Source organism: Simochromis diagramma, unplaced genomic scaffold (assembly GCF_900408965.1).
Source record: "Simochromis diagramma unplaced genomic scaffold, fSimDia1.1 OVJJ01000061.1, whole genome shotgun sequence".
Taxonomy (NCBI): domain Eukaryota; kingdom Metazoa; phylum Chordata; class Actinopteri; order Cichliformes; family Cichlidae; genus Simochromis; species Simochromis diagramma.
Genome location: NW_024386945.1, coordinates 366686 through 393946, shown reverse-complemented (window position 1 = coordinate 393946; position 27261 = coordinate 366686). Strand labels below are relative to the sequence as shown.

Below are 27261 nucleotides of genomic sequence, written 5' to 3'. Positions count from 1 at the left end.
CATGCGCATGCGCTACGGTTATAACGCCATCACCATCCCGTAACTCCTCTCAGTCTGAGGTCTGTGGTACCCGGAGGTGGTACCGTAGCAACGTGTCGTTGTACTTCACAACAAAAGGGACACCGGGGGCCACTCGAGCTCAACCGAGCTTCCAGCGGACGCAGCCGAAGAACCTTCCGCGGTGAGTGAGCGGGACAGAGAATCCCAACGTGGCGTGTTGAGGCAAAAGATCCGCTTTTTATAGTTTTAAATCACAATTTGGGCTCAACGGCTAAAGCTGCATTAAATTAGCTTGCTCTGCTTCTCGGTTAGCCGCCTCATGTGTGAGCCACTTTCATCCCACCTAGTTCCGCTGTCGTTGTTTAGTCCGTTTACTACGACAAGGCGCGCATGATTGAAGCTAAGTGGCCTTATAGGACGCTCTGAAGCGACGTGGTTTCATTTACCGTGGCGTGATGCTGACCTGCCGCTATTTTTACATCCACATGTGAAGGCAATGTGGATGTAAAAAAAAAAAAAAAAAAAAAAAAAGTTTTGTGGCACAAACACGTGAAAGGCCTCACATCTCATCTGCTGGAGAGGTTTGTCGAAGCCGCATAAAAAAGGAATTTTAGTGGTTTCTGTGACTTTACCAGAACAGTCAAACAGAAAGTCAGTGTGATGTCAATTTTGTCATTTTCCATCTCATTGTGTTGACTGAGAGTCCTCTCCCTCGTTTCCTATTGTGGTTTTCCACGGACGTTTCACTCTTCTAGTGATTTCACCCCTTCCCCCAGGGACCTTTGGGTCCCTAGCGTGCCCCCATCCACCCACAGGTCCAGTTCACTTAATTCGGTTGGCACGTCCCCACAAAGTGTTTTTCCTGGCTTAAAATGGAGCTCTTGAAAGCTTGACTAGGCATGATTAGTCTGTATTGTTTTAAGGAAACGAGTTTCTGTTATCATGCCAGTCATTTGATAAGCAAAATGTATTTTATTACTTTGGAAAGTGAGTGAAGAGCTCAGAAAGTGAACAAAATCTCTTGACTGTTGTCTGTTTGGGGGGGGGGATGCCACAATTTCCAGAGATGCCATGCCATGCCAGTGCCAAGGCTGAAACTTCTTCCACTGCCTCTTATTCGAAAATGTCAGCACCATCGTCCCACCCATGTCAGTGACTATTAAAAGTCACCGCTGCAAGAAATTCAGAAGTGAGATTCAGCCTGCATATCCTGACCACTGTGGTCGTTTCCCCATGGAAAACTACTCTTAAATTTTCTGTGTAGTGCTCGTAGGTGGTGTAAAACCTGGATACAGATGATGTGCCATCACAAAAATGGTTTCTGAAGTCATGTTATATAGCATGGACCCGAGCTTTTTTTTTTTTTTTTCTTTTTTTTTTTCGCCATCCACATCTTAGTGTTTTGAAACTGGATGTGATGAACAAGAGAGTCTGTCTGGGAACAGTACATTTGTTGGCTAACAGCCAGTGATGGACAAATCTAAACCAGTGAACATACTCTGGATAATCCTAGTTTCTAACTCTTAATGTCTTAATGTTTTATTCTGTATGACCTGAAACTTGCGACTGAGTCCATAAAATGACCAGTAAAGAGTTCAGAAGTCCGATTAAAAGGGCTCATAAAAGTTCTTATGCATAACAATAGTCTTGTAGCAGTCACAAGTGTTGCTCCATGCTAGCAATTAAACAGAAGTCAGGTTTGAGAAATTGCCCTATTTTCTTCACATTTTCAACCGAAAGCTACGTCGAGCTTTTGTGGTCAATGGCTTCATCTGGCCCAGTGTAATAAGAATTGGCTTATTAGTTACTAGATTTGCTATTACTGGCTGATAACACTGTTTCCAAGCATCCAAATATGATAAAGTCTTTGTTTTTGGTGTCGTGTTAGTTTGTTTCTGCATTTCAAAAAGCTCAGTCCAGTTCTCAGATTACACAGAAAGCAATGATGCAACAGCTTGAAAATATGTGAGCAGAGGGGAGAAAAAGAATCAAATCATCCCTGTTGTTTAAAAAGGTCTAATGGCAACATGGAAATTGCATCTTAGTTGTGATTTGCAGTATGTTGCATCTGACTGCAGGCGAACGTGTTATCTCACTCAATGAGTTTCACATGCTGACCCTCTCAGGGTCACGGGTGAATGGAAAGATCGCATGACAGCCACACGCAAAGGGATCCCATGCAACCCTTATTGTCCCCAAACAGCCAGAACTGTTTATTAATAGGTGTGTAACCAGGGCATGTTCTCAAGCTGTGGTGCATAAAATGAGTGATTGCTGTGTCATTTTCCACTTGCGGTGACAAGGTGACCCCTACAAGGATAAACACTGCACTGGATTTATGTTTCTTTGTAGCTACTGAGTGCTGGGGGCTGTCCTCTGAACTCTGGCCTCCCTAGTGGACTGACAGTTAAACAGCTGAACATCTCCCCCTGGGTTTCAGGAAAACACAATTTGTAGCTGACAGAAGTTATTGAAACAGGTTTTTTTTTTTTTTGGTTTTTTTTAAAGTCCCTTCTATATTTTGAAAGGAAGATGTCTTAAAGTTGAAATCTGAGTGTCTGCTCATATTTAACATTTAAACTTCCTGTAAGCACTATCCACACTGGTCAGAATGATTATTTACTGTGAATAATTGTCACAGTACTAGATTAAAATTTCTCACAGAAATATATCCACCATTGGAGGAGAAAGTGTAGATACTACATAGACTTTTCAGGGTTTGTTTTTTTAATTTTTTAATTTTTTAAGCACATTTATCGGGTACCTACCTGCTGTTCATATGTTTTGTTTCAGCTGACAGGGAGAGTGGCCTTAAGAAGGTCTGTAAATGGATGTACATTCCAGGTTTATTTTGTAAACAACAGTCCCTATTTCAATGGAAATCAAGAACATGGATATGCTTTAGGGCGGGGCTAGAAAAGTTGTTACTCTACAATTGTGCACTTTTGTTACTTCCAGTTTCAAAACACCAAGGTGTTAACATCCCATTGTGAAGGGCCTCGGCTTGAGGTTTCACAACAGGAGTTCACTAACCAATATTACCATTTATACAAAGCCTACGAGCTAAAATGGCTAGTTTCAGACTGAGTGGCTGCACCAAGGCACAGTTTAAGATAAATAAGGATTACTTTGAATTGTGCAGTTATTTTTAATAGAGGCACAAGAATAAAATATGGAGCTTGAAACCAGCAGAACAGGTCCTGCTTAAACTTGTTTGCTGATTAGACTTAATAATAGTGACATACTGTTCTCCTTGTGCAACTGGAAATGAGCCCAGTAGGTACTTTTGAAATCAAATTAATGTGGTTAAAAGTTCGTTGCCAAAATGCACCATGGGTGTCACAGATTCCCCTCTTCAACTATGTACGCAAGCCCACAGCTTTAACCGGACATTTCATAAGCCCAAAGTTAATCATTTGCACTAAATATTAAACTAACACTTTGCTCCAGCTGTGAGTTCTGTTATCTGTGGGGGGGCAAAAATGATACTAAATTTGACTTTGTGGACCCGGGGCTCAAATATATCTTCCCACTGAACACCTTATTAAAACAAGTTCACTTGTTCACTTTCTTTCTTGGTTGTATTCCTTTTTAAAAACACACATTGCATTTATTGGAAGATTTCCAGGTCTTCCCAGTGTGGTTTTTGTGTTACAGACATGTTCTAGCACTCAGGTATTGCACGTAGTCAGCAGTACTTCATTATTAAATCTTTGTTGCAGGTAATCTTTATTGTTAGGACTGATCAATTCTGAGGATATGACAGCCAAATTTCAAAAACTGCAACACCCAAGTGCATCCTTGTCTTTGTGATTGTTGGCAGGTATCCAGTGTGTTAATACCAGGAGTCGTTGGTTACAGACTGCATTGTTTTGGTTGGAGAAGACACCCAGTATCTATCACCTGAATCAACCTGGGTTGGTTTAGGCGGATCTTTTGGAGCAATAGATAGTAAATGTAGTGTGGTACTCTCATTTATAGCTTTAAGCTATTTTACACTGGCACCACAGCTCTCAACCTTATAGACATTAACCAGAGCAGCAGGACGTGAGAACAGAAATCTCTTAATTTGTCAAGTTGGACTTTAAATAGTCTTGACCATGTCATCTCCCCTGTAGAATAGAATAGAATGCCTTTATCGTCACTATACAGTTGTACAATGAGATACAGAGTCTGTGTAATTAGTCCATATGAAAGTTGAGCAGGTAATTGTATAGGGAATTCACACCGGATCGTCTTCCTGTTCCCTTAACCCAAGCGGCACCACATGATGGAGGGGACAAACTGTTTTCATGTGGTGAAAGGCAAGTCTGCCTGCCTGCACGTGACAAGTTCTCCACATGTTAGAAACCACAAGTTTGGCAATGTCCTCAAGTGATTCTCCTGACATGGACATAGTTCATGCATGCAAATGGCTTATGTAAAGCAAGTGGGATAATATTTTAAAAAGGTGTCACAGTGACTACATAAATGCAGTGGAAAGGTCCAGTTTAGTGACTGCAGGTCAGGTGTGTCAGGTAACCTGTCAGTCACAGCAGCCACACCCGTAATTCCCTTATCCAAATGGATGAATTATTAATTCGCCCCAATTAATGATAAGCGATTAAGTGATCAGATGGGAGGGAAAACATTTTCCCTCCATCTAATAATCCAAATCTGTAATTTTGGCCTTTCAGCTTGTTTGAAGAAATAAAAAGTCCTGTTTAAATATTTAAAACTTGGCCTTAGAAAAAATCCATATTTTATTTTCTCCAATAAACGGGTCAGTTAAGCAGATACTCCACAACAAAGAGGAATCCTGTAATGCGAGTATCTGAATGCCATAGTAGTATTTGACACTGGTCATGGTTTGAGTACGTGCATTTACACCTGCACGAGCTTTACGTGAGCATCGCTGGACTCCAGGCTAGAACATTTGCGTGTGGCAGCTGATTGTCCTCGATCAGGCCTACGTGCGTGTGTACATGCACAGGCTTTGCATGCAAGAGTATAAGGATTTATGTGTACGTGAGTTTCTGAAATGCACAATGGGGCCACATTAACAGCAGTGGGGTTTAAGTGCTAATCACTGCAAGCTGGTAAACATCACACTGCAGTTATTTTGACTAGTAATATTGTTTGGTGTAATGATCAGAAAAAATGGGTTCAGTTGGTTTATATAAAACCAAGTCTTAACTGAAAAGATCATCTTGTGTCATCTAAAGTAATTTTTCTGCTGTTCCAAGATATTAAAATCCAATCGAAAGTGAGAGTTCAAAACTTACGTTGTCTTATGTTCAGTCATGGGGTTAAGGAAGTCCTGAGTCATCATGATGCTGTAAAATTGCACACTCACTCCTCCCTTAAGCACCCTGGTTAACCCTCTTCTCTCTCTTCCTTCCCTTGCTTCCTGTCACCAGTTTTCAGTGAGTGGCTGCAGTATCTTGTCTTTCATTTGGGAAATTAAGTAGGCCTGGTATTTTTAATCTCAGTGCTGATGGTGTTTGTCCTGCAGTCGAACCCTCTAAAGGTTGGTCATTAATCTCAGTACAAGGGCACATTGTATAAATCCAGCCTCAATTTGATTTATTGTCAGACTTTTGTAACCTTTCACTTGCTGTACCCACTTATTTATTCTCAGTCTGTTGGATTTCAGGTAACCCCATCCCCTCTACACTCTGAGAGAAGCGTTGTTAGTGGGGATGAATGGCCTCATTGATGGTTCCTTCAGGACCTGTCCTGCTTTACTGGCGCACACAAACACCTAACTGGGCTTCAGCACAGCTCAGTAGGACCTCAGGGGAAAAGGTAGCATTATTCCGTTCCCACTGGTGAAGCCTGTTTCACATTAACAGCAGTCCGTAAACTTCACATCTCACTTCTTTCTGTCTGGGTGACATGATATCTGATGCTGGTTTGGTCTGTGACGTATAAAACGAACGTTTCTAACCGGTGCTGCACATGTAGTTGGGTTTTTGCAATACATGAAGTGAGAATTTGTTTTTGTAGCAAGCCTCTTATTCGCACACTGCACATTTGCACTTGTGCTGTAGGGCAGCAGAGGTACACAGAAGTGCAAACCAAACGTTTCGATGCCCACCTGTATTCATATCTGCAGAAACACGTCTGGAATGCCTACAAAAACAAATAAACAAAAAAACCCAGTTTTGCTTAGGAATAAGATCCACTGGCATAACCTTCATCTATGTCATTGTCAGATAATTCTACACAATCCAACAAACAATCTTGTGTCCTCCAATTCAGGTCCAGGAATCTTTTGAAGTGGATAAAACTGGAAAAAAAGAGAAATCTCTTCTTTCTGAAGGGGTTTTTGGTTTCCAGGTACCCTTAAACAAACTTGGAGCCATCATAAGATGGGTAGCTCTCACAGTAACTTCTGCAGGCAGCTTTAGGTCTTTTTTTTTTTTTTTTTTTTACTCAAGGCCTTTGATGTGCACTACTATGTAGTAGCTTTTTCTTTTTTCTAACTGATTTTTGTGTGTAGTCCTTTTTGGTTGACAGAACATCCCACGGTACAGTGTACTTGTTGTCTGGGAATCTTTCGGTAAGAGCATGCAAGATTCACCTCGAGCAGCTTTTTTTTTGATTCATGTATGGGAAGCGCATCTGTAACTGGAAGGTCGCCGGTTCGATCCCCGAGCTCTCTGTCCTGGTTGTTGTGTCCTTGGGCAAGACACTTTACCCTACTGCCTACTGGTGTTGGCCAGAGGGGCCGATGGTGCGATATGGCAGCCTCGCTTCTGTCAGTCTGCCCCAGGGCAGCTGTGGCTACAACCGTAGCTGCCTCCACCAGTGTGTGAGTGCGAGAGTGAATGAATAGTGGCATTGTAAAGCGCTTTGGGTGCCTTGAAAAGCACTATATAAATCCAATCTGTTGTTATTATTATTATACTATACTATAGGGCTGCACGATTAATCGTTAGAAAATCGCGATCTCGATTCATACTTATGTGCGATCTCATTTCCAAATGACAACGATTTAAAAAAAAAAAAAAAAAAAAAAGACGACGACGATTGTACCGCATTTTGATCCGGGACGTAATCTGCATGAAAACAAGCGCTCACTCTTCCTGCCCAAATGACAAGGGCGGAGCCTTATACCACGTGATACAGAAGCTGTGCCGTGTGATGCTAAAATTAGCAGGGAAAAAACAACGGAGAGCACGTCAGGGATGACGAGAAAGTGACAGGAGAAAATCCGTCCCGGTCAACCACCCAAACATCAATAACGGGAACCTTATACAGCGCTTCCCTATACACGTCGACCTCCCGCAGGCACAAAGAAATTACGGAGGCTATCACTTATCACCTGACCAAAGATATGGCTCCCATCAACACTGTGCAAAACGAGGGATTTAGGAAAATGATCAACACCCTAGACAAACGCTACACAGTGCCGTCCCGCAACTATTTTTCTATTGTTGCACTACCTACTCTATACACGCAGTGTCGAGCAACGGTGGAGACGGAGTTTCAAGCAGTACAACATTTTACGGCAACGACAAAACGTGAGACATTTGTTGTTTTTATGTTCATTCTCAACCGTTACGAAGTTGATGTGCAGTTAATAAGTGCAATAAATATTTATATTGGAAAAGAAAATCGTGAGAGAATCGTGATCTCAATTCTAAGCCAAAAAATCGTGATTCTCATTTTATGCAAACCGTGCAGCCCTACTATACTATACTACTAATGAAAAAGGGGTAGTTGAAAAAACACGTTTTTTTTTTTAGTTTCCTGTCAGGAAGTTTACACCCATATCAAACACTCTGAAGACACAGAGCAGTAATGAGGTTGATTACTACAATTAAGGCTAGTAACAGTCAAGGCTATTTGTATATGGTACGAGCAAAGTTTGTAATGGGGCAACTGTTTTGCATGGACCAAATTATTCAAAGTTTGCTTAGCTTGCTGTTGGTCTACAGAGCATCACTGTTCAGAAAATGTCACATTTCCTGGAGAAATTGAAAGTAATGTGTCTTAGTCTTGGTATGGTTAGTATGGTGCTAAAATGGGATCCAGTATGCAGAAAGAAACATTATATGTTGTTATAAGCTGTTCCCTTTCCAAGTGTAATTGAGAAGCTGGCATGTTCAAGCCAGATCTGGCCTCTGATGACCTTTCTGTCCCAAGTACATAAGGTAACCCACGGTCACGCAAGGCTATGTACAGTACAAAGAACAAAATACAGATTAACTTGCTTTAAAAAGCTTCTTTTTATTAGCTTCAGTTACCAAAGACTGAATTGCAGATATTGCTCTCCTGATCTGCGACATCTTTCACTCATGCTTGAAAGCATTAAAAAAGGGAACATGGCTTATTGTGACATCATGTGCTTTGATCCGTTTTTCCAGTTATCAAATTGCAGCTTTGCAACTATTTCACTTTGTTTCCGTGAATAGAAAAATCAACGCATTGTGTAAGTATTGATTTACTCATAGGTATAATAAAGATTCACAGATCCCGATCAGTTTTAAGACCCTGACTTTTGGCATCTGTCAGTGTTTTAATGACATTTCAGCGTTAAATGAACTCTACTGGATTTTAATTCATAAGCAAGAGGGAAGGAAATATGTACTTAAAAAGAGGCTAGTCTTCCAAGAACTCATTATGTTTAAGTGTAGTAAAACCTTCCCAACAAGTGTAAAGGAACATGGTGAGTGAGCGGCAGAAAGGAAGCGCGGCGTCTGTGGAGCTTTTCATCAGATGTCATCTTGACCACAGTTGGTGGTTAAGTCCATTTCAAACATCCATCAAACTGCTGACCCTTTCCTTTTAGCTTCCTTTGCGATGTTTGCTCTCGGTCTAGCAGTTAGTGTCACATTTTCCTGTAAATGATGAGGATCATAAATGAGCCTGATGGGACTATTTCATCAGCCTCAAATAGAAACATCCACAAGTTGGAGTGAAGAGGAAACTCTGGGTGGTGGGGGACACTTAAAATGCACACAGTGCAGTTTGATTTGTCAGTAATAAAGGAAGATTGGGTGCAGTGTCATCACATTCCTCCTCAGCACAGGAAGGCAGTGGTGCAACTCATGTCAGGACCCCACTGCTTAGCTTATCGCTGACTCAGTAACAATTGATAGGACTTTTATGCCCCCCCTTTTTTTCTTTTTTCTTTTTGTTTTTTGTTATGGTGATTGGAACATTAAATTTAGGCTTTTTTCCCTTATGAAATTGCACTTAAGTGCAGCACATCAAAGGTTGACTTTGACTTGAGGTACAGTGCAAGTGTTTGCACAAGCATGTGAGAACTCTGCATGATGAGGTCACTGAAAGTGGACTTGGGTAATAACTCCTTGAGCAACATGAAGACCTGACTGCTGTTGCCAGGCATACTTTGTGGCCCCTGGATGACTTTTCTCTACATACAGTTGGCTTTCTTGAAGGTCATGATACATTAAAGGCCAGAGCCAAAGTATCTGAGCTACTGACATTTAGTTGGCCTAATCTGGACCTCCTTCAAAATTGCACCAGTGGTAAGATCGTTTGTTAGGTAACATTAAGCCACTGGGCTGAGTGCTGAGTGAGTGAAGATTGGTGACGTGACGACAGAGAGGAATGTTTTCTAATGAATAAATACAAGTACACAGAGATACTGTGATGGTATTGTGTTTTCGTGTGTGTGTGTGTGTGAACCAAAGTCTACGACAGAAGATCCAACCAGGCATGCAGTGTAGACCAGCCAGCTCGGAGTAAAAGTTATTTAATGGCCATTAGGGTTCATGTTGAGGTCTCAGCTGTGTGTGTTTGGCAGCTCTGTAGCTGTTAATGTGAGGAGTCTGAAACCGTCAGAACAGGCATGTAAAGAGGAAGTAGAACTGCCTTGTTTGCTCTTCACCGTTTAACAAGCCTGTCTCAGTAATTGCTTTTAAAATTGTGGCCTAAATATTGAGAGAACTGAACTGTCTTGGTACATCATGACTCAGTCTAGAGTCCCACTGAGTTTCAGAAACTCCCATGTGTCTGCATAATGGCGCATGTGGAGGTCATGTCTAGCCATATAATATCTCAAAAGGTCACATTATTTTTATGCAGGTAAAACTGGATGGAGATGACCTCAGTGTCATCCCTTCCTTTTCAGGAATGGTGACACATGCTCATTGCACAGACCACTTTTAGTATGAGTAGTAACATAATAGGTCTGTTAAGCCCATACGATGAAATACACCATGTGTTGGCACTCTGCAAAGTGCAGACCAACTGGGATGTGGTAAGCTCAATCTCAACCTACCTACTGGTCTTCCTCCTGGGTGCTTGAATACTTGAAATGGTGCTGAAGCATACTTGCTATACACGTGTATCGGCAACCAGCTCGCGTGTTTATTCATAAGCGCTGGGTTCTCGCCAGTGTATTTGAAGCCCAGCTGGAACTTGAATACCTGCAGCAAAATCTTTTCCTATAAGCGATGCCTTTGCATATAAAGCCTGCTGTATTTCAAAGGCAGTGGGCCCAATTATCTGTCATAAGTGCACTTCATAGGTAGCAAAACAAAATTCAACTTTATTTACACAATAGCAGTCTCTTCCTAATTTCTTTAGGAATTAATGAAGTATTCTGATTCAAGGTGATTTATATTGTAAGATGGACCTTACAATAATACAGAGAAAACCCAAACAATTAAACGTGTTTTGAGCCAGCACTTGGTGACAGTGGGAAGGAAAAACTTTTTTTTTTTTTTAAACGGGAAGAAATCTTGTACTGCAGAGCTCTGTTACATTTGCGTAGTTGGCTAATTACTAGCCTATTGCTGTTAAATGTTGTCAGTCGTTAAAGTGGCTCTAAAGCAGTTGAATTTTGAAGAACAAAGACTGAGTCACATTACTATGATGCAGGCTGATAATTGTCTTTTATTCACTCTGTGTGCTGAATGTGAACAAGGTTCTCACCGGCTTTCTCTCTTGATGGGAATTGTCGTACGTCTGCTCCTTTCAATTTTATCAACTCCCTCAACCACAGGTTGTACTAGTTGGAGTAGTGAGGGTGAATTGCCACTAGCTGCCACTTTCCCATATGACAGCAGCAGCTCTTGGTACATTGTAATTAGGTTAGAGGAAACTAATGGCAACGTGAACACTGAAGTGAGTAGATTTACCCATAAATTGATGCATCTTTACCCAGGGCCTTTTGTGAATCCCAGCCCGATTTTATGGAAATGATCATAAGCTCCAAAATGACAAAACCCGACTTTTATAAAAAATACCAAGTTAAAATCTAGGAATAAATTGCAGTGAAAGTAACAGTTAGGAGTGATTCAATATGCTTTAATCAGTCCTTCATAGGGTCTGAACTCTGAGCTTATGGAGCCTTAGACTACCAATACAAGAGGCATGAACTTTGGGACAAGATTTAGGCTACGTTCACACTGCAGGTCTTAATGCTCAATTCCAATTTTTTGATCAAATCCGATTATTTATTTATTTTTTTTATTTTTTTTTTTTTTTTTTGTCTGCTTGTTCACACTACAAATAAAATGCGACAGCAAACGCGCTCTAGTGTGAACCCTCAAAGCGGCCTCATGCGCAAAAGAAGACGTCACACACAACGCGCTCTGTTTAGACCCAGACCAAACAGTATTGTTTGACTGATGGACCTTGGAGAAACTGAAAGCTCATTATAAAAGCCAAATAAGCAAAAAAAAAAAAATGCAAAACAACCAGATTCAGGGCTTTAATACTTCAGTCTGCAGTCTTAGATTTGATTAACAATCAGCGCTGCAAGCAGTCATGTTCGTGTGTATGTATGTGTTGTGGTGAACATGTGTTCAAAGTTCAAATGACACGAGTCTGTGCTTTAAATTTGGCCGATGCAGTCTTTAGCCTAGTAACTTAGTTCCCTTCTGTCCAACACAGGCAGAGGTAATGGCTGCACAAGTTTCAGCATGTGAGAGAAGAGTGAACAGTGAGAGCTGTGGGGATGTGCGGTGAGCATGGGGCTGGGTTAACCAGTCACTCTACATCTGTAATGATTGGTAGAGCATGGTTGTTTACAACATGATCAAGGCTAAATGCTGTGTTGGAGAACTTCATTCCTGGCTGTTCATTTCTTACTGAAAGACTGGCTGGATGCTCTTGTAGTTTCCCAGAACACAGTCCTCTTATTCAGTGCACTAAAAATTGGTTTAAGTGATTTGAGTGGGAGCTTCTCTATGACTCTGCTTTAAATAGCATCAGTATAGAGCTATAGTGTCCCTTCAGTCTATTTTTGGTTAATAAAGGTGTGTCCTAAAGTCCATTTAAGGTAAAGCAAAACCAAACAGTAGCAGAGATGATGTCAGAGCCAGCTATAAATAGCTCAGTTGTGTGTGTGACCTAAATTGGAAAGGGGACATTTAGATGGTTGCATTCATAGAAGCAGATCAGGAATTTCCAGCTGTAAATATGCCAAACACTTAATGAAAACCTTACAGTGAGTTTAACAGGAAACATGACAGCTATCTGGGTTGCAAGCTGCTTTGGACGAGCAGGTTTTGAGATGTGATTGAAGCGAACAGTAATTCTTTTGGGGGCTGCTGGTTATTTTTTTTTTTATTTTTTTACACTCAGTTCACTAAATAGCTTCTGTGTTTGGCTTTCTCTGCCATGAAATGAGTCTGATGTAACAACTTTTTTTTTTTTTTTTTTTATTTTTAAATAAAGGTTGTTACGTTTCCGATTTCTTCCATTTCAAAGGGAGGAGTGTTTCTCAAGAACTGAACACGAACAGGAATGTTTTAAATGGCACAGTTACCGGGCAATTGAGTTTTATCAGATGAGAAATAAGATAAGAGCTTCATGATTCCTGCTTGCTGTCTGTGCAAGTGGACATTAAGCACTTCACGTAGAAAGGCTAATTTACATCATGGAGCAGGGAATAGATTGAACCTCTCTTCTTAATTTCTGTGCAAAACATAAACTAGGACTGTAGGGAGACCAACAAAGAGCAGGCCAAAGCTAACTACTTACGCCATCTTATCTTAGATAACAATAAAACGGAGTACGCCACACCCTGGCCTTGTTCATTGTTTTTTAAAACTTGGTTTTCACCAGTTGATCAACGGTCCTTCAGGTCTTGAATTTCGACATGACTAATGATTGCCAGCTGAGCTGTTGGCGTTTCATCAGACCCAATGGTGCCAACGTTTATAATGCTGTGGAATTTTATATCGATAAAGTAATTCACCAGGTCACCAAATGGCAACATGTATGAAGACATTTGGCGTTTGCCTTTGTACCCAATTAAAACGATGGCTGAGAAAGAATAAAACGTTGGCAGGTATTCTTTGGGAATTGAGACTGTCATATATCGGGGCTTCAAAAAGGTGGTGGCTTTGGCATGATGTCCCCTGATCTATCCATCTGTCCATTAGGCTGTCAGTCGACTGGCTTGCGAGTCCCTTGGCCTTAGAGTATTCATTTTCATTCTGAAGCTTCAGTTGCAGTTTTCTAGCATTATACACCCCTGCTGCACTTTTGTGTCTTACTGGCACAACTCCGCTAAGATGTGTTGTTAGTCACACCAGCACTCTTCCTGCTATGACGAGCAGGGTTTTTCCTGGCTGAGAAATCCACCTTTGGGGGACGACCCTGCATACACGTGTGGTTGCAGCATCCTTGGTGACTTTTAATTCCTTTTGAGGAAGACCAGATCACCTGAGATTTGTCAGAATATTAAAAGTTTTAAAAATAGTAAATGTCTATGTATTAGTATGACAGGTCTAGTATTATGAAGACTGTACTTTGATTTGATGCCTTGTAAGTGGGAGTAATTTAGATAAATTCTGAGGAATTTTCTGTATCGCAATCACCTTGTTGCACAATCTTTCTGGATTTTAACACACTCCCTGCTCTTCGCTTCCTTCACAGGTACAGCTTCTACTTCCAGTTTGTGCTGCATCCTCTAATCCTGTGACGCTCCGCTGTCCTCCAGGAACAGCCTTAAACACCATTTCCATCGTCATCCCAGTTGTCGTGAGCAGATATGCCTGCAGCAGTGGGCGGGCCAGTAGGGTACACCCCTCCTGAGGGTGGCTGGGGTTGGGCGGTGGTGTTGGGGGCCTTCATCTCCATTGGCTTCTCCTACGCCTTCCCCAAATCCATCACTGTGTTCTTCAAAGACATTGAGGTCATCTTTGATGCCACACCAAGTCAAGTGTCCTGGATCTCCTCCATCATGCTGGCTGTCATGTATGCAGGAGGTGAGTGATCAGCCGTCAACATCAACAACTAAAACCTTGAAGTGTCCTTAAGAATTTTATTTATTTATTTTTAAATTGGTTTGTTGTCAGGTGTTATACAAATGCACAAAGATGTTTGTTTTTAGACCTTTTTATTGTGGCCACTAAACCAGAATTAAGCAGAAAAGTGTCGTTAACGCTTTAAGATAAGAAGCTGAAACTAAGGTTGTAATTAAAATTTTAGAATCAAAAACTACTAAATTGATTTTTGTTCAGTCAATTATCACCTTAATTGATAGTCATGAGCATTAAATCCACATTTTGGACATTCCTTCCTTACAGAACCACTCCTAATATAATGGTCATGGTCAAAGACATTAGAGGAATGACTTCTGTGATAAACCCAGTCAGCCAAACTTACTGCACAGCTTCCGAAACACTGAGAGCTTACTTTTAATAACCTGCTGAAAGAAAAAGTCTTCCTGTATGCTTTAGTTATGTTCAGCTGTAGCTTCCTGAAGTGTTACTCGAGGATGCTACACTAATATACAACACACCTCCAGCGCAGCACCCACACTGGTGTTGCAAAGACTGGATTGCTTTGTGTTTATAGAAACACGTCCTTGTATCAGGTGCAAATGTTATGTTTTTGTGTAAACAGCAGAAATGGTGCTAATCAGATATGATTTGAACTCATGTCCTGGAGCTCAGTTAAATCTTTCATTCTAGTTTAGAGTTTATCATTTTAAACATTTGATGTACTTCCTATTATCCTTTAATTATGAGCCATTAACCTAATATGCATGCAGCATGGCCTCAAAAATGGGGCTTCCCCTTTCCCCCTTTTTATGCCATTCCACCGTTGGAAGAAGTCACTCATTTCAGCTACCAGGAAAAGTCTGTCACTACCTGACAGAAGAACAAAACTGTAGCTGAGGTTTTAGTTTCCTGAAAGACTTCATATCTGATAGCAGGCAGACTGAGATAGTCAAACCAATACGTCAAGTTGACTACAATTTGCAGTCAACATTTAATTACATAGTTTATTAAGATAGACCTATATAACTTGGCTCTAATGGGGCTTCATCTGGATGACCCTGTAGTGTCCTGGCTTTGAGGCAGAGCAAGGAATGCTGGCAGTGAAACAGAATTATTGGAGCACTTTATTTTTATTTAATCTGTCATTGTTGGTTTAAACATTTATTGGCGCTTTCTCGGTTCTGCCTCTGTCTTTCGCCCAAAGTAAACATCTGTCACCACTCAAACTCTGAGTCATTCACAGCTTGAATAGCCCTCACTGAACACTCAATGGGTGCCTTTGCATTTAAAAGAAAAAGGAAATCAAGCAGATGTTTGTTCTACTGTAACCCATTCAAAACCTAATGGAAAAAGAACACATTGTATTAATGACTGAATTCACCTCTCTCATAAGGGTTCATGCTGTGGTTTACTGGGTAAACGTAGGGATTACAATGGGCGATACATAAGCTTAGTGTAAATAAAATGAACTGAACAGCTCATAATACAAAAGAAATCTACGTGTATTTCAACATATCTGAAATTTTTCATTGCAACATTTTAACTGACTCTTTCATGAGGCTGTGAAAGTGCACTTTTGAAATGGGAGTTTCAAAGGTGACACTCGTATAGCTTTTTAAAAATCAGGATAATACCATCGATTTTAACACTTGACTCCAACATAAAGCCAGAATTTTCCAAATTCTGGCTTATAAAAATCTTCTGTGGGCTGTGTATTGGTGAAACTTCCACTTAAGCTGGAAAAAGCAGTAACATGCACACGGAAGCACCCCATGCATCACGTGACCTCATTTGGGTTATAAGTACGTGTTGATGACAATCGCTGGAGTTGGCGCTCTCCACTGGATTGCCCAGATGTTAATGTGGTGTTTGTTTATCTTATTTGGGGTCTAATTCTGGCTGAGATGTCTTAAGGCCATCAGTGACGCTAACTAGTGATATGAAAAGTATGTTTAACTCTTCAGCTGCATTTCCTAAAGCTGACAAAGGTTCAGTTGGCATGTATGAGGCTCATCTGCACAAACTCACTACTTTAGTTGAAAAGAACTAATTTCTAAAATAAACCCAGAAACGCAGCTTTACTTGATGTTAACATGAACATGCACTGAGCATCGACACTGGCTAGATGTCTTGGTGGCTCGTTGCTTGCTAAACTCAACACTTTGTACAAAAATCAAGTTTGTGCTTGTTGAATAATCAGGGAACAAATCTGGTCATCAGAATAGTAGTCTTTAGCTGCCTCTAAGCTGTGTATTCTTATAGCTCAGTGCTGCTTGGAGAGATTTTGCTAATTGCATGTTTAGATAGATGTGTGTTTGAAATGAATGTGCCACCCATACTGCTGAGCAGTTCGAGATTTGTTCTTGGCTGCAGAGGAATCACCTTGAACTTTACAAGTCTTTGTAAATCTGAAAAGATGGGCGTTACAGCAGTGTTATTTCTGGTAGTGTCTTCTGTCTCTTCTAGTTAGGCACCTCTGTCACTGCTGGGAATAGAGCTTTAAATTTAGGTACCCTGAAGTTGTCAGGACTAGAGGGTAGGGTAAGAACAATGTCCCATCAGGCCTGGCAGAAAGGGAAATCTGCAGAGCTGCTTTCTAGGACTTCCTCGACTGTCACGCATGTAAGAACACGATTGTCAGATGTGATCAGATTGTCTGATCTTTAACATACTAGGTCCAGGTTTACTACTAGAAAGTCCTGCTGCATGTTCTGTCCAGGCATCTTCATCATTTAAAGCACTCAGAGTATTTCCAGTAAATGCATCTTTAATGGGCTGTTTCCTGCTATCCTGTGAAAAATATCCTGACCCAATTCCCTTAAAGTTCTTGTACAAACACGACTAAACTATGAGTCTGCTCATTGGAAAGCAGCCTCTCCTTGGGCTTAATTACATATACATGAGATTGTTGAGACATATTTACAAAAAGACAGAAGTGGTGGACTTTCAGGTTGGGTTGAATTTTCAGATCGAATTTCTTTGCTTTTCTTCTAAAGACAAAGTCGGAGAGACAGATAAAGAAGGACCTAAGTGTACTCAGTCAGCACAGCCCTCATTTAACGCACACACACACACACACACAGTCTGTGTTCGTTAGTACTTCATATTGCTGAGCTGTGTGCCAGTCTGCACTCTCTTTCTGCAGGTTAAGACTTTTATAAAACTACCGAGGGAGGAAATGATGGGAGGAGTGAAATTGCACAACAGGAGCCAGCTGGTGAAATGTATTCCCCCAAATATTGAAATGTTCCTACTTTCTTGCTTCACAATTCACAGATCACCAGTTCCTGGAGTCGTTGTACTAAATGAAAGGACCTGAAAGACTGTAGGTTTAGGTTACCGCAACCATTTTACTCACCGACTGGTTTACACATGAGGGAAGGCACGTACACACACCGGCTTCCACAAAAGGAGGGGGAAAAAAACCACACCACACACGAGTCATGCACAACGTCACTGAAAGCTGAGTAACAGTGTGAACAAATAAATGCGCAGGATGTTTTGTACGTAGGTAAGAGTGAGACAATCATAAAGGGAGATTATTTAACACCCGCAAACTTCCCTTTTAACCAGAAACCAAAGACGAGTCAAGCATCACGTGCTGAAATTAAAACCACCAACATATTCTAAGTGATTCCCTCAAAGTTGTCATTTGGCAGTAGAAAGTAATATTTCAGCAGCCGGCCACAAGTTTAGCCAAAATTGTTGGAATATTTGTGTTTAACAGGGAACAGGATCCAAGACTTAGTGTTTACGAAAAATGAAGAATTAGTGTATGTAATGTAATGTTGTGTACCAGCAAGTGTATAACTCAGGATCAGATGCATTAAAACAAAAGAATAGTCATTTTTTGCTGTGTTCCAGCAGCAGATCGGTTTAACATGGTGTAAAAGGAGCAGCTGTATTAAAGCATTAGGCATAGTGCAGGTGAGTTTCACTTGCATTCTGCCCTACTGCTTTCAAAGTCACACCATTTGGTGCATAAAAAGGTCACAGCTGCTGACAGAATGATGGCAAAAGGCCAGGCATTGGTTAAAACGGGTTTGTTTTGTATTAAACTGTCTGATGTAACCACGGTTACCCACAGGTGTCACCACGATAACCAGCCTTTAAGGTTGACACTTAATTATTTAGTGTTTTTTTTTTTTTTTCCAGGCTTAGATTTGACCTTTTGGAATTACCCATGCAAAAAACAGTCAGTCCATGTACAACAAGGGGCAATTAATCCAGAGACGGGAAACTCTGAATGCAATTACAGGTCATTCTTCAGCTCTGGTTAAACATCTTTGGGTTTACTTGATGTACTCTTGGTGCATTTTAAACATACCAACAACAAAGTAGTACAAATGACTTCATATCTTTGAGAATCTTCTCATGAAGATCATTATTTGACCCAGAAACTGCCACCTAACCCCTGACTCCTCACTAGTTTGTATGTTACACCAGTAGAGCTGTTTTTGGCCATAGACCACACCCAAACACTGTAGTGTACTTAAGTTAGGAGAGGTCATGTGGTCACTGAGCTGGAAGCTTGAGCTGGACTGTCCTCTCTCAGTGAATGACGCTATAGGTTTTTCATTAAACCTCTTATTGGGGTATAATTTTAATTGAAACTTGTCTCTAGCAGTTATATAAATAAGAGCATGTAAAATAAGTGGGTTGAACTTGGCACCCTGCTCACACTGAAATCTGATCCATCTCGGTTTGTTTTAAAAGGGTCGGTTTTTACCCAAACTCAGTTTTGTTCCTACAGCCGAAAGGAAAACGTGATCGAAGGTCCCAGACGAGATGAATGTGACTTTCTCGGTCGTGAGTGAAGAGGGTTTTTTGTTTGTTTTGTTTTTTAAATCTTTTGTAAAACTTTCCATATTTCCCTTGTCAGGAATAAAGATTTCAGAGAGCCATGATTAGTTTTACTCATGAAAACATTGCTAATAACCCCCGCTCTTCCTGGTGTTCACACTCGCTATGTGATGCTTTGAGGGCATTTTTAGTGTGAAGGTCAGATAGACTTAGTCAAAACATCTTTAATCATAGCTGTGAAATAATCTTTCCTGACATTGAACCCCACTAATGTGTGTGGGGGTTTGTTTTGGGGGTTTTTTTTTCTTCCCAGAAACCACACGAAGTACCCTCTTTGTAAATGCAGTAAACAGATTTGCATTGATTTAGCAGTAGCTTTGGGAGATTTGGCTGTTTGAGCAATGTCAATAGCCCTGTGTACAACAGCTCTTTATGTCTGATTGACTCAGTCTAAATGGGATCCTGTTCTTTTGTTAAATGTTTAAAAGTTCAACCCACATCTTTCCCAAGGTTTGTACTTTCTCATACATGATTTCTTTTGCCTGCTGCTTTAAAGAAAGTAGAGCATGAAATTAAGGGCTAGTTAAGAAAGCAGAAAAGTTGTCTTTCTGGGAGGAACTGTTATAAGTGGCGATGTGCACGATGAGTTCTTGTTGTAAAGTTGTTTTTCAACTGGAACTGTTAATGAGGTTACAGACCTCATGTCATGTATTAAACGATATGAAAGGCTTCAGATAAAACTCTGCACAAAAAGAAGGGTTGCAAATGAAAATTTGAGAGGATAAAGGGAAATCAAACACGATGCTTACAGAGCCTTAGTTTTTGTGTTCTCGTTCTGTTTATCAGTATTCTCTGATTCTCTGTGAGGTTCACGCAGAAGCATCTGTTTCTATGAAGAAGCGCTCTTTGTAGAGCTGTAGAATTGGGTCCCTTTAAAGAAAGCCATCTGATTTTTTTTTATAAAAACAACAAATGCATATATTAATACAGGAAAAGTTTGCATACATTTGTTAAAAAATGCTAGATTTTTGAGTTATAGATTTGTAATAAATAAAAGAATGACATCCACGATACACATTCAGTGGAAGTGATGTCGCTTATGCAGCAGGCTGTCTTGAATCGGCGGCCGCCACACCATTGGGAAGATGGATATGTCTGATCTTCATCCTCTTTTCTACTGGAAAAAAAAGCTGTTTCCAATTATCATTCCATGACATAAGACTTTGGTCACAAGTCCAGTAATCCTATAGATAGCCACAGTACACGTTCCCTCACTGACACGTACATGCATACAGAAAGTACAAACACTAACGACTGGCGTTGTTCCAGCCCCAATTTAAATGGCTTTGTACCCTGAACATGTTATTCCTGCACTTTTTGGCAGAAGCAGTTTGGGAAACCCAGGCAAGAGGATTATTGATCCTGATTTTTGTAATCCTTACAGCTTTAGACGTGTAGCGGAGTTGCAAACAAAAACACGTTCGCTAACTTTGTCGTCAGGAATTCCAGGATTTTACGTTGCGGAGTGGGGAAAGGGGGCTTTTTATGTGGCCCGTGTGTAATTCCGGTCACAAACCTCATGAGTAGGCGCATGGATACAGGACGTCTCTTTCTGACTTATCTTGTGATCTAAGGACTTTTCTGAGTCAGTAGGAGGAAAAAGAGCCTGTGTCTGAAGAAGGGATGAGTGGGAATTGGTGCATGGGTGCTTATTGTGCTGCACTAAGAGCAGAGGCTCTTTAGTGTCTTGATGTTTTAGAGCAAAAAGAGTTTGAAGTTCACTTTGGTCACCAAACACAAACAATGTTTTATTGTCCATTTTTATTCCTGTTGACACTGCTGGCAATTTGTTTTGTTTTTCTCTTGCATTCATTCATATTGGCTTCCAGTGTTAGAAAATGAGTGTTTTTCTGTTACAAACCCTGCTGTGCTTTGGCTTCGGATGAGCATTGAACAAAGAGTGATAAAATATGCACTGAAACTGCAGTTTCATTGCCAGCTTGTCTGTATATTTTTAGCTTTGGCCTAGAGTAGTTTTGCATGAGTCGGTGTCATAAATAAGACCGATTTAGCTTATAGTGAGCTTTGGAGCAACTCCTCAGTTCTTCTTCTGCCTGAATCAAGTTGTTGTAGATGTTTTGAATGTGATGGTCGTACTGAGCTTTAAAACAATGTATTTTTAATTTATTAAAAAAAGGATGCATTTAATGCAGGCCAGATGGAGGGACGTTGATCTGTGAGTAATGTGGCTGGTGGAGAAATGTGATGCAGTAGAACTGTTGGGGCAAATCAATCAGCTGTTTCTTCTGCAGTTTTCTTTTTGCCATGAAGTCTGATCAGTCGTTGTTTAATGAAACAAATGAAATTAAGACATGCTAGCGCTTTGGGATGCTTTTATTTAAATAAATCTAGTCCTGGACTGAAGCAGAAGGGTCGGTGCTAAAATTAGATGCTTGCACACCTGACTGCTCTCTGCTTGTGGATGCTGTGTCAGAGTGGAGATGAGGACAAGTCTTTGTGGTGTCACAGGGAGAAAGGGAGCAAATGAAGGAGGGGGAGAAGGGATCATTTATATAATATCTGAGAACACTGCTCTCTGTGCTTTGCCAGCAAACACTGTCAGGAGTTGTTTATGTGCAGCCTGTGTGCTGAGGGTTTGTACTTATTCCTGTCTTTGTGCAGTTTCACTTCAGTTTACCGTGAAGCTCCAACAAGCTCTGACAGCAGGCACAAGTCTTTGTTTTAAGCACAGCACGACTTTACCCATTTGACTCGAACGTGGAAACCCACCACCCTGAACATGGCAGCCTGCCCAGCTCGGGCTTTGTGCCAGCCGGTCAGACCCTCAGTCGGGGACAGACACAACACAGAAGCAAGCTGTCCGAGACAGAGGTATTTAGACGGTGCATGAGTAAGTGCTCGTGCAGCCAGAGCGCCCTCGGTCTTTGTGGCCTTCTGCCCAGTTTGAAGGGCAAAGCCACCGTGGTCTACGTGAAGGACTCAGGCCGAGTGAAATGGAAATGGCTGCTGGCTAAGTGCACTTGAGTCTTTGAGTCTTCTAAAATCATGAATATTTAAAGACTCTATTTTTGTCCTCCTCTCTCTGTCCTCTTGGAGCTTATTGTTGGACATGATTACAAATTATTTATTGATGACTGCAGGATTTCAAAAATATTGCTGTGGAACACGTTGTGATAAATGTCTGGTTGGGAAGCTGTGGAGTCACCTTAGGTTCCCTATTGATGAGCCATGACTAGCCTGATGTTTATCCCTAATCAGCCGTGACGGCTGTCTTTCAGTGTCCGTCCCTCCTTAGGAAGGAGGAGCCAACCAGCTCCTTTGGGGTTGAAAAAGCTCACTGTCCTTGTGTTAGTCAGCCTCACAGATGTAAAGGATGTGCTGGTTTTGAAACCAAGATGCACCACTTTGACCATGCAGCTTTCAGAAATGTCTTATCTTAACTTCAGGGAGCTAATAGCAGAATTAAGTTAACTAATGCTGTACCTGAAGTGTGAGGGGAAACGACTGAGTCATGGTTGGTACATAAGGGTCGACTTAAATGCACCTCTCACACCTTTAATAATGAAATGAACCCAAGGGAAAACGCACAAGTGGCGAAACTGCACTTTAGTCTTCACTGGGAGTCAGACCAGATGTGAGTGGAAACTTGGAAATGTTTCTAATTTGTAATTGGTCACCATTAATCTTCTCTTTCTCCTGACTGGTGTAAACCCCAAAGATATTTGGTTTACATTATAGAAAACAAAATGCTGTACGAGCAGTAACTGTAGGCTCATGTGCAGGCCTTCAGTTTGTATTCGTATCCAGCAGAGCCATTGTTCACTGTCAGCCTGGATCCATGTGACGGCCCATTCATAGCGAGCCTGGCAGGCAGAGACACGTGGGCCTCCTCTGCCTGGCTCCCTTCTCCTCCTCCTCACCCATTTCTTTCCCGTCTCACTCCTTCCTCCCCTCTTTCTCTAGTGAACATCTTATAACTCTTGCTGTTATGCAAGCATTGTCCCAGTTTTTCATTTGTGCTGTCATAGCACCACCTGTTGGTGAATCTGCTCTCCAGTCTGTCTGTAAGTCTTAAGGTCTTAAAAGCATTGAATCCATGTCTGTAAGATGCCCTAAATTTAATTTACACTTTTTTTTTTTGAGTATTTACTCTTTGATGGTGTAGATGTGGCATAAACTTGAGACACGTGTTTGAGTGGGTGGTGTTACCACGCAGTTATTAAAAGTAGTATTTCATGTCAGGAGCTCAACAAATATAAATTAGATTAACTTCTGCCAATTATCTGGCTTCTGGTCATTCTAATTGATTTAAAGGGGATTTAATCGTATTAAACGCGAGTTAAAATATCAGTAAACAGATTTTCAGTTTCCTGCTGGTTTTTATCATGAAATGGTTTCAAGTTGTTTTCAGTGCGGCATAAAAAGGTGGAATTCCTAATAATCCTAATAGCAACTCAAGGAGACATCTTAAGTACCTCATTTTATTTAAACCAAAGATTAAATCTCATGTATGTATAAATAAATAAAAGAAGGAAAATACCGTAGTTAGTTCTGACATGGTACAAGACAAGAAAATCTGTACTTAAGCTCAAAAACTGGGTGGAATTAAACTGGCACGGATCAAAAAGTGTATATTCTTCTTCTTTGGTGAAAAATGGGAAATTGCTGAACCAGCTTGTTAGTCCTACCTGCTGTGCTGGCTGCAAAATATTGGCCACAGATGTACTTTAAATATTTAACTCTGTTCTTCTATCACTCTACTTTGTGCTTGATGGTTCTTTCTTACCGTTCTCTTGTTCCTCTCCAGGTCCAATCAGCAGCATCCTCGTGAATAAATTCGGCAGCCGACCGATCATCATCCTCGGCGGTTGTCTGTCAGGGTCTGGTCTGGTCGCAGCTTCTTTTTGCAACACGGTGCAGCAGCTGTACTTCTTCATTGGAGTAATTGGAGGTTTGTTTTTCATCAGTTTTCTTGAGTAAATCCTCAAAATGAGGGAAATCTGGACTTTTTCTTTTGATGGCTGAGTTTTGTTTTCTTGTTAATGTTGTTTCTGTGCCCTCGTTTCCAGGTTTGGGACTGGCCTTCAACTTGAATCCGGCGCTCACTATGATCGGTAAATACTTCTACAAGCGCCGACCCATCGCCAACGGGCTCGCCATGGCGGGCAGCCCCGTGTTTCTGTCGACCTTGGCTCCTCTCAACTCCTGGCTGTACGATGAGTTTGGGTGGAGAGGCAGCTTCCTCATCCTCGGTGGACTCCTGCTCAACTGCTGCGTGGCCGGCTCGCTAATGCGTCCCATCGGCCCCAAACCTCAGCCGCCCAAAGTGGAGGCGGTGGAAGCAGGGCAGCCTCAGCCCAAGAGGACGGTGCTGCAGAAAATCAACTCCTTCATCGACTTGACGCTCTTCAAGCACCGCGGCTTCCTGCTCTACCTGCTGGGCAACTTCGTCATGTTCTTTGGTCTCTTTTCTCCGCTCGTCTTCCTCTCCAATTACGCAAAGAGTAAGGACATCAGCAAAGAAAAGGCGGCCTTCCTTCTGTCAGTGCTGGCATTCATCGACATGTTTGCTCGGCCCTCAATGGGCTTTCTGGCGAACACCAAATGGGTCCGGCCCAGGATCCAGTACTACTTTGCTGCATCCGTCCTGTACAACGGTGTGTGTCACGTGCTGGCGCCGATTTCAAAAGACTACTCGGGATTTGTGGTCTACGCCATCTTCTTTGGCTTTGGTTTTGGCTGGCTGAGTTCTGTGCTGTTTGAGACGCTGATGGACCTGGTGGGGGCTCAGAGGTTTTCTTCAGCTGTGGGTTTGGTCACCATCGTGGAGTGTGGGCCGGTGCTGTTGGGCCCACCACTGACAGGTAAGACATCCCAGGGAGAGGGAGGGTGGAGATTTGGGCTGGTTATAAAACTTGACGTCAAAGATTATCGGTGTAATAATTGTTAAAATGTTGACGCAGATCATAAAATCTGAATCTCCTTTCTTTTGCCCACCTCCAGGCAGCTTCTATAACTACTACCAACACTATGACTTCACCTACATCACCTCCGGCATCGTCCTCATTATAGGAAGCATCTTGCTCTTTGTGGGAATGGGCATCAACTACCACATGTTAGACCGAGAAAAGAAAGCGGAGGAGCGAAAAGAGAGGGAGGAGCCCAAAGAGGAGCGTGCTGCCATGCTGCCGCCTTCTTCTCCGGCAAAATCGAGCGAGGATGGCGTACCAGCAGCTGTCACAATGGACGAAGTCTCCAGGATGGATGAGGACACAGTGTAAACGGACAAACTTGGGAAGAAATGAACACGCACGAGAGCTGCAGTTACAACCACACAGCATCTTTATAGAGAATAATCCCTTTTTACACCACCCTGAAGCCATAGAAACCGCTCCATGATTAAAACCAGAGGCCTTCTGCGGTGACGCTGATGTGAATCTGCGCTCGGCCTCATTCAGACCTCCGGTTTTTGGTCTTTGACGTGCCTTTTTGGTGAACTGAGAGCGTTCCAGGCGGTGCTGCTTGCATAAACACCAGATAGACGCACAGCAGACGGAGTGACTGTAACCATCCCGGAAAGTAACGAGAACTTTGTCTCAGGGTCTCAAGCTGTCACAAAGGTTCAGGGCCTCGTGCGCACACTTTTTAACTTTTTTTTTTTTTTTTTTAATAAGTCACCATACATGTTACAATACAGAAAGTTCTCCATCGTGTTCTGCACAATCACTTCACTGCTCAAGGGCTGGATGTAAGCGCTCACATCCACATTGTTAATCATAATATTAGTTAGGATTTTTTTTTAATTAATTTAAAAACAATATGGGGTAAAAAGTAGTTCACTACAACACAGGGAAAAGTTAAGGTTCTTGTTTTTAACATTTTAGGAATGTAGCATAACAAATATCAGTTTTCCTGTTTGTGGAAAATCAGGAAGCTGTAATGTAGGAATCTTCTGAGCGGTATGAAACTAGGTCAGGATGCAGGTATGGAGGCAGAAATGTGGAATTTCAGAGCAGCTCTGATCTTTTATTGAACTGATGAAGATTATGAACATCATCGGAACAGGTCACACAGACAGGCTCCAACCCTGCTGATGCATCCACCACGTGAGCTGCAGGCTGGGTTGGGTAATAAACTGCACCACACGTTGGTGCGTGTGAGGGGGTGAAGCTGTGGGGAGTAGATGGATGGTTGGGTGGCTTCTGTGTGCTCTGAACATTGTTACAAAAATGTTTTTTTTTATGTCATTTTTGGGGCGCAGAACAGCACATTTGTGGTATTTGAATAGTGAAAACGGTTTAGTTCAGTTTCTACAAATCCCTACAAAAGAAGTAAAATATTTTAGCTTTCAGGAAACGACAATCTAACGAGGTCCTTTTTATAGAGTTTAATGTATTTGGATCAGTGGCGACGTGAGTGAGTGAGGTGTGTTTGTGTTCCAGCAGGTAGTTTTAAAGTTTAGGGGGATTTTGTCATTTCATTCATTGTAAGTTCAGTCAGTTTGTGAAGTGTACAGAATTACTCATATCAGGAGGACAGATTTAACCGGGTGAATTAACGGGGCTGAAAGCTGAGAACGTTTAAAGAACCCTGTTGGGAGAGGGACTAACACGGTTATCATCTTTGTTTTCATCACGTTGAGAGTAACAGAAATATTGCACATGACCAGCTTTAGAATCTGATGAAGTCCCTGCCCACATGAAACGTTTCCACGGTCGCCCGAGCATTTCCTTCCTCACAGAGGAAAGCTTCCGATTGGGCGACAGATTTTACGTTTCCCTTTCAGTAGGAATGGATACTTATTATGTTATTATGTATTTTGGTGACTAAATATGACCAAATGTTAGTATTCAAAGTGATTAATTACAAAGTGTGAATTTGTTTCTTCATGTGTATTTTTGTAAAGGTACTACTGGTACTAATGGGGAAACTGGTCTCTCTCCTCGCTGAAGTATCCACCTGTTCAACAGGTTCATATTTCAGGGGAAAGAGCATCTGCTGCATCGGTACGTCCACATTCGACTGCTCCAAACCCTGATTTCGTCTCCGTTAAAAAATAAAATAAAAACAAAAAACTGACCTTCATGAACTTGTTGGTAATCGATAAACTGTTATTCAAGGTTTTATTTTCTGAATTATGGTCATTTCAAATTTAAAGTTGTTCTACTTTCAGGATGAGCGTTTTGTGAAGTGACACACTGAAAGGAGGCGATACTGTTTCATTTAAACTGGGTTTTAA

The 27261-nt window shown here is 41.5% G+C and overlaps 1 protein-coding gene across 3 annotated transcripts; it reads left to right on the top strand.

Annotated features, from left to right (window-relative positions):
- Positions 1-27079, top strand: LOC120737306 (monocarboxylate transporter 1-like). Of its 3 annotated transcripts, XM_040037919.1 has the most exons (7): positions 1-181; positions 5400-5509; positions 5636-5787; positions 13849-14180; positions 23830-23973; positions 24092-24886; positions 25026-27079. In XM_040037919.1, the coding sequence occupies exons 4-7, from the start codon at positions 13964-13966 to the stop codon at positions 25301-25303; spliced, it is 1434 nt and encodes a 477-aa protein (XP_039893853.1). In that variant the 5' UTR covers positions 1-181; positions 5400-5509; positions 5636-5787; positions 13849-13963; the 3' UTR covers positions 25304-27079. The 3 variants fall into 3 exon arrangements, with proteins under 3 accessions (XP_039893853.1, XP_039893852.1, XP_039893851.1); XM_040037918.1 differs by having other exon boundaries at positions 5400-5787; XM_040037917.1 differs by lacking the exons at positions 5400-5509; positions 5636-5787.
- The last annotated feature ends 182 nt before the right edge of the window (positions 27080-27261 follow it).